Genomic DNA, 8,069 nt, shown 5'->3' with positions numbered 1-8,069 from the left:
TACAGCCGGAGTCATTAATATATTTCACATATGGTTCATAATGCATCGTCAGTGCAACCCACAAAAAACTACCAGGGACCCGCTTTTCATGTTAGTAGATAACTACTAAGAATCTTTCTTCCTATATTTATTTACCAAATCTATTTGTATGACCCCACCCTCAGCCACAAGACCTCAGCTGCCTCTTGTGGATTATTGACAGGCATCTGCTCCTTTAAGAATTGGCGCTTACTCCGACTGGGAGGACTGTAGCCTCAATGTGTGAATAATTTTCAGTAAGGAGTTACACTAAGTGGGAAAGCTTTTAGCACATTATCCGCTGGCAATTGAACTGTAATCTGATTTGCCAAACCCCAGTGCCTTATTATACATCTACCATTGGATTTGCATCTTACAGTCAGTCACCTAATGGGTTTAGAGCACAGTAGCCTTTCTGCTTTTTCTTAGTGTAGGCGGCCACCTAGGTGACTTTGAGAAGCAAGAAGACGAGTCTTAGACTCAGCAATTTTTGATAACAGTTTGCCAGACGAAGACGAAGAAGAGCATAGCAGTGCGTTTCCAGCCATCACGAGTATGAGTATAAACAAATAAAATGTTTAGCAATTGGAGTTGGGCGGTTATTACACTGAAATGAGATTAGAAGAGCAAATTCTTAATTATGAGCCTGAAAGAGAGCAAAACCACACGAATGAGCTCCAGAGTCCTAAACGCCAGTCACTGTTGGTGGGGGTGGGGGGACTAATGGCAGCACCGTCCTGAGACGGGGACAAATCACAAAAAGGAAAAAAGTTCTGTTTGGGAGAAAAATGTATGGCAATAGAATTTGTTACAATGTTTTTATTTCATTAAGTCATGCAGTGATATGTGTTAATGGTGTTATATCAGTCTGGAAAAAAACGGGAATTTTAATTTCCAAACTCAATAAAGGGATTTGCGGTTATTTTACCCAAGAACTGAAGCTGACAGTCGGCGTCGTCTACAGTTGCGATGAGTAAGGCGTTGGACTGTCAACCCCAGGGCTGCCGGTTCAGTCCTCATCGCCTTTTCATCGAATGACACTGAGCAATTCATTTAAACCGTCTGTAGCCTATCTGTAACTAAATACACCTCCATGTTTACTCACATACACAGTTACTGTACGCCAGAACCTCAATTGGATTAAGCAGTTTAGATTAAAAATGGACCAATTAATTATTCTGTTGCAGTGTAGCTGAAAAGCGTCGTATAGTGTTTAACATGGAAATATTCTGTGAAAATATAATGTATGGGTGCACTTTTATATATAAATTTCACCCATGCTATGTTATTGTCTATCCACCTAGTTGCGTTTTACCGTTAATTTAGTATGATCATTATAATATGGTAAATTCAGATCATTTATACGATTTTTATTGAAGTTAGAGTGAATATTTTAAATTACATACTCCTTTTGGTAATGTACCAACCGGTAAATATAAACTTGATTTAAATAGTACAATAAGCATCTGAATGTTTTTTATTTAAACGGGTAATTTTTTATTTGATTTGTACAACTTGCGAAAGATTCAAAGTACATGCACAAATGTAAATTAAACCCGATCGAGAATGAAATTAATTGAAAAAATGCATTAAATCTAAAAAGACGGATTAAACACATTTTGAAATGATTTTGCGTGGAAAGTATAATCTCTTTACCGTTAAATAAATTGAGAGAGAAACATTTAAATGATGGAATAACACCGCATGTGTTTGTTCGCCTTTCTTTCTTTCTTTCTTTCTTTCTTTCTTTCTTTCTTTCTTTCTTTCTTTCTTTCTTTCTTTCTTTCTTTCTTTCTTTCTTTCTTTCTTTCTTTCTTCGAACATATTCTAGGAGCCTTAATAAATAAATATTCCAGAGTTAGCATCAGCAAGAGTCAGGCTTATAGTTATTTAGATGGATTAAAGAAAGTCGTTCAATTGTTCTTGTTAGGTTCGTGTGAATACACAGGTAAAATATACATTTTGTATACAATTCATCGAATTATTCATTTAATATTTAAAACTTGAACAAAGTTTGTCCTATGTCAAGTAAATCATTAATTTTTAAATCAGAAATTATCGATGCAGTAAAAAGCAGTAAATTAAAACAAGGTAGTCTTGAGGCTCAAAAGATTCTAAACAAATTAACATGTTGTATGTAAAATAAAAACAAAATTGCATAAAAATAAATCTAACATTTTAAAATTATTTTATTTCATTGTAGGTATGTGGAGCGTAATAAAATACTTTGTAAAATGTTTTAAAATCTTAAACACATAAAACTGCGAACAATGCAATAAATATTGTAAACAGACACTATAGTCCTATTTCTGATTGCTATAGTATTTTGGTAGTATACTTTCTTAGCACATTACATAACATTAGACAATGAGATAAATTGAAAAATAAAATTATTTATGTTTTTTTCTCTTTAATCAAAACAACTACAGCATAGTTGATCATTTTCAGAAGCGAAAACTGCTTAGCTCCTGGGGCAGATGATCAATCAAGAAAGCGTCCAGACGAAACTCATTCCATTGCAGAAAATAAAAGTAAAACCGAATCTTGGGGGATTTGTTGTTTCAGCAAAGGAAAGAGGCGTATAACCATTTTAAATCAACCACTGACTTGTTGTACACGGTTCCAACAATTTATGACAGTGCTATGTTGCTGTTAAAATCTATTTGTCATATCAAGGACAGATACAGGCTATAAAGGGGGTATTCCAACACAGAAAAAATCGAATGGGACCAGATAATACTGCCGAAACGCCACGTCTTTAACCTTGCTTTCTACTTTCTTTTAGCGTGAATGAAAATAAAATGTATTTTCCGTTTGAAGACACACGCTTATATCCCTTCATTATAGTACAGAAATAAAGAAAAAAAAAGCTTTAAGAAAAAAGTGAAAATGAATTTAAACAGTTAAATAATTCTTTATATGCTAGCATGGTTGTCGTACACCATTGGAAAATGGTTTGGTAGTGGACGTGTATGAGTTTTTCAGCAGTAGGTTTTTAATAATAATAAAAATAATAATTCATTACATTTATATAGCGCTTTTCTCAGTACTCAAAGCGCTATCTTAAGCCGATAATAATGATGATAAATTTGTTTACATTTGTTTTCATCTGTTTGTAAAAACACAACAACGATCTCCAATTTACACGCAGGTATACTGTTATTATTTTCGTTATCTGCATATAAACTTTTTTAGACATTGTCATATTTTGGATAAAGGAGCTCTTGCGCTCCGCCTCTTGGCTTGATGCCTGACAAGTAACTGACGACTGAGGGCACCTGCCTGTCTGTCCATATAGATAGATAGATAGATAGATAGATAGATAGATAGATAGATAGATAGATAGATAGATAGATAGATAGATAGATAGATAGATAGATATTTAAAAATAAATGCTTTGTCTTTAGATTAATTCTTTAGGATACCAAGTTGTGCAAATTTTTGTGCATTTTTTACCGAAAAAGTCCTCTAGAATTATTTGTATTTGCAAGTGTATTAAAACCGATTTGAATGCAAGCATATTTTATATGTTATAAAATGCTTGCAGCTAAAACACGTGTTTTCGTATTGCGAACAGGCCTGTACTGAAATTAACCTCACTGAGGTTTCAAATTATTGCACAGGTATGCACAGTTGTTTCTCCATGGAAGTCCGTTTAGTCCGGCTGCTGAGGCTCGGTCTACGCATGCGTGTTGTAATAGACTTGCGCGATGACGGAGTTCTGAAGCAGTGATTGGCTGCCGATTGATAGGAGTGAAAGGGGGTGTACTAAATTAATGAGAGTGCAATAAGGGAACTGCCCTTCTGCCTTCTGAGAAGTGAGAAGAGCTTTTCCAAAACAGCGCAGGAGTGACCCAGCGTAGAAGGGCTGCCAGCTGTACTCTTGCTTAAAGGCTTTCTTCTACAGTGTCACTAGACGGAAGAAAACAGTTTCCAACTTTTGATGACAACTTTGCACCATGGAGTACACCTCGTCCCCGAAACCACAGCTGTCCTCCAGGGCCAACGCGTTTTCTATTGCAGCCCTCATGTCGAGCGACAGGACAAGAGATAAAGAGAGCGAGGAGAGCACAATCAAGCCCTTGGGTGAGTGCGACGTACCCGTCGGGGAAAACTGGACGGCAGATGGGCTTAGACGACCCTAAATGTCCAGAGAAAAAGTGGGCACGAAGAAAGGAAGTAAAAGTCCAAATTAACAGTCAAAGGGAACAGGAGAAAGTATGTCCAATTAAAGCATTCATTTGGTAATGAGGGAAATCTGAAACTCTATAAATTTCTTTACCGGATCAAGTGACAACATAATACAGCAGGCTTAATTAAATTTTATTTTAATTCGAAGGTAATTTTACAAAAAAAAAAAAAAAATATATAAATCAATACGTACCGCGGTATGAAAAATGAACAGTAATTAAAACGGCAACATTCTCAAGGCAAACCAGATTCAGTATTATTTATAAACGATAGATTTTAATAATACGCATTAAGGAAAACTTATTTCATCAAGGAGTAATAGCAAACATCATGTCAAAATAGCACCGTTTCCTTGCAAATTACAGTAACAGCAATAATAAAGATGTTGTAAATACCATAATGATCAAGATATTGTAGGTATATTTTCATTTATTTCGGCTAAATTTATTAAATTCATTACTACAATAGTGAAATACAATACCATTTTAATGACAGCGGAAACATTGTCATTCCTCGATTTGTAAAATGAATTCGAGCTTTAGTTTTTCTAATCTAAAAGACAAAAAACTAATAAAGGATAAAGCCATTGCGAAAATGTATGATTTTTAAAAGGACAATCTCAGTTAAAAACTATATTTTTAGTATTATGTTGGGATAATTGCTGATTCTTAAACTAATCGAAGAGAAACAAACAAAAAGTATACACATGATTTAGCAAGCAGTTATTATTTTTATGAAAATACTAAAAACAAAACAGGACTTTTCGCTAAGCTAAATGGCTTGTACTCAGATATTTATAGAAAATGACTTTTTGTATATTGGAGAGGAAAAATAAAACCTTATGCAATAAGATAGTGTCATTTCACGGAATTATTTTATTCTTATTAACAATAAGGTTCCATAGTTTAATGTGCTACATTTTTCTAGTTTTAAATGTCCTTCAAATATACATTAAATAGTATGGTTGATCAAAGTTATCTTGGCACATTAATCTTCAGTGCGATTTCCAGCACTAGTATGGCGTGCCAGTCCTTGCTGTAACTGATTTAGGAACAGTTGAATTTGACAGTTTTAATTGTTTAGCACTCTTAGAGTGCAGGAAACGAATTGAATACTAAAAGATTTATTTACAATATACTGAAGTTGTTTTCGACTATTTGCAAGATATTTGGTTTTTAGCGAGACGACGACAATGATGATGATAAGCACACTCTCGTCGGTTTTATTCGCCAAACAACGTTTCAGCTTTTAAGAATATATAAAATATTTTTTATTTTGTAAATTGTCACTTAAACGTTTATTATGTGGAATCGTTTGCATGAATATTATTTTCAGGTGGCTTTTATTCTGCACTTGGGATTTATTGGATTTTTGAATCTTTTTCCCAAAGGTTGTTGTATTGAAAATAATTATTGGGAATGAGAACGATTAATAGTTATTTATTTTGTATCGAAAATTACACCTGTATATGTGATTTTCACAATTAAACTTCTGTTCTCTGAGCACAGAGAAACAAGCTGTGATTAGTATTTTTGTTAGTTGGAATAATCAGCGTTGGGACCGTTAAAGACAGAAGCAAGTTAAAGTTTTGCACAACACAACTAACAAAAATTGAGAAATTATTTTAAACGGTTATTGCAGTGTATGCGCTTGGTGTCCTTCAGAGCAATTCGTGGAGAAGTCTTCCTGCGGTCAGCCGCCTCCTCCGCCAGCATCCCTGAGCGACCTGAGCAGCCTGGATCCTCACGGAGACTTCAGCAGCAATCCACCCACGATATGCACGGAGCCACTCATCCCCACCACTCCCAGCGTCCCAAGTGAAGAGATGGCCAAGATCTCGTGCAGCCTGGAGACCAAGGAGTTATGGGACAAGTTTCACGACCTGGGGACAGAGATGATCATCACCAAATCCGGCAGGTAGATACAAAGCGATTGAGTGAGTCGGAGTGATGAAAGGGTCTGGTGGACGCTGCCAGTCTGATGTCTTTTTGTGGTTATGGGTATCGGAGCTTGTTAAATTGTTTTGACTATTTTATTTTCTGTGATGAATTGCTGTTTAGAGCTCCGATTTGCCGTGTTTACTTAAAGTGTGCATTTACTGTGAAAGAACATCTAAATACTTAATACACGCATTTACAACGCAGCTTAAACGTTTTACCTCCGGGTGATTTTAATCTAATAGTAAGGAATTATTATTGAATTGCAGTTCGTGATACCCCAGGCAAATCAGCCTAAAATGAACGAGCAGCAATTCAGAACAAGGAGCCCGAGACCTTAATGGATCCTCGATGAGCCGTATAAAGCGGAATTCGGGCGACATCCCGGTCAGAATGTAGTTTAGAATATATCGAGTACCACAGAGAATTAAAACGCTCAAAGAGTGGATAGGTCGTTTTATTAAAGACACCACATAGCGAAATAACGTGACATTCGATTTTTAAATGTTAAAAGACAGTTTTGTGCGTTAATAAACGAAGGAGCCTCGAGCAACAATTTACTGAAACTTGATAATGGTTGGATGGATTGAGTGTACTAAAACGCAGTTATTGTGGCGCCTTAACTGAAAACGCATAGCGACTTGTGCCAAATTGGGATTACTGTCTGTCAGAAATATGGGAGTCATAGCCACATCCTTAACAGAGCTTCTTTTTTGAAGTTTGGTTAAATTTGTTTTGTTATGTTCCGTGTAATAACAAAACCTTATTTTAAAGGAGACGTTTTTTCCCTCAATTGAAGTATGCGTAAATTAAATTGATTTATTTTATATTATGACTGAGTGTACCAATTGGAAATGAATAACATAATTCTGAATAATATATAGTAGGCGCCATGATTTTGTACTTATTATATACGGATTTTGTCTTGTTATAGAAAGTGAAACATGTTATTTTCCCCCCGTTCCTTTCGTCATTTAACCACAATTGTGTTCCAGGTGTTATCAGGATCCCACTTCCTGTCTCTTATTCTAGAATTTTTAATTTTATTCACTTTCGTTCTATAAAGCATTAAATCATTAATAGACTTTAACTGATTTACAGAAAAAGCTCACGCCATGATTTAAAAAAAAGTCATTTTCAAAACCCGTTTTTCTTGCACCAGTCAGTATCGGAGCTTTATTTTCCGTATTGCAAATAATTTTAATCATGATGAAACCCTACATTTCATCAAGAATGCGTAAATAACATCAAACTAACTTCTCATTCCCACATCTTAAAAAAAAAACCACTGAGTTTCTGCTTTTAGTCCGTAGGTTTCTTTTTCAAATTCGCACACACTGTGCAAACTCTTTCTTATTTATTATAATAAATACACTAACCCTTAATTTGTAACTGTGTTCGGTACTAAGTGAAACTGCTACTGTACATAGAAATGTCTTGCATTAAGCATCATACAGAAATGAACTTGTTTGACTGTTTCAACAGATTTTCTGATCACTGTATAAACGAGGTGGTGTCCACTTAACATAGACAGACAGATGGTTGCTAACGTATTTTTCTTGTTTTTTATTATTATTATTATTATTATTATTATTATTATTATTATTATTATTATTATTATTATTATTATTATTATCTCTTTGAAGGTATTATTGCAGACTGTGTGGTAGTGGGTCTCAACAACAACAACAACAACATTTATTTATATAGCACATTTTCATACAAAAAGTAGCTCAAAGTGCTTTACATAATGAAGAGAAGAAAAATAAAAGACAAAATAAGAAATTAAAATACATTAATTACAACATTAATTAACATAGAAAGGAGTAAGGTCCGATGGCCAGGGTGGACAGAAAAAACAAAAAAAAACTCCAGAAGGTCTCCTTATAGGACATCACCACATCAGATTTTTAAACATGGTCC

General features: G+C 34.7%; 1 protein-coding gene across 2 annotated transcripts in view; it reads left to right on the top strand.

Moving 5' to 3' along the window:
* The first annotated feature begins 3,817 nt into the window (after positions 1 to 3,817).
* The window catches only part of tbx20 (T-box transcription factor 20), a 36,199-nt gene continuing 31,947 nt past the window's right edge, over positions 3,818 to 8,069 (top strand). For both annotated transcript variants that reach the window (XM_051935838.1, XM_051935837.1), the window contains exons 1-2: positions 3,818 to 4,104; positions 5,874 to 6,126. In XM_051935838.1, the coding sequence (XP_051791798.1) occupies positions 3,978 to 4,104; positions 5,874 to 6,126 (380 nt within the window). In that variant the 5' untranslated portion in view covers positions 3,818 to 3,977. The remainder of the gene's footprint in view (positions 4,105 to 5,873; positions 6,127 to 8,069) is intronic.

The sequence above is a fragment of the Erpetoichthys calabaricus genome, chromosome 13 (assembly GCF_900747795.2).
Source record: "Erpetoichthys calabaricus chromosome 13, fErpCal1.3, whole genome shotgun sequence".
Taxonomy (NCBI): Eukaryota; Metazoa; Chordata; class Cladistia; order Polypteriformes; family Polypteridae; genus Erpetoichthys; species Erpetoichthys calabaricus.
Note: the sequence above shows the minus strand (reverse complement) of the source record. Positions and strands in the feature narration are given on the sequence as shown.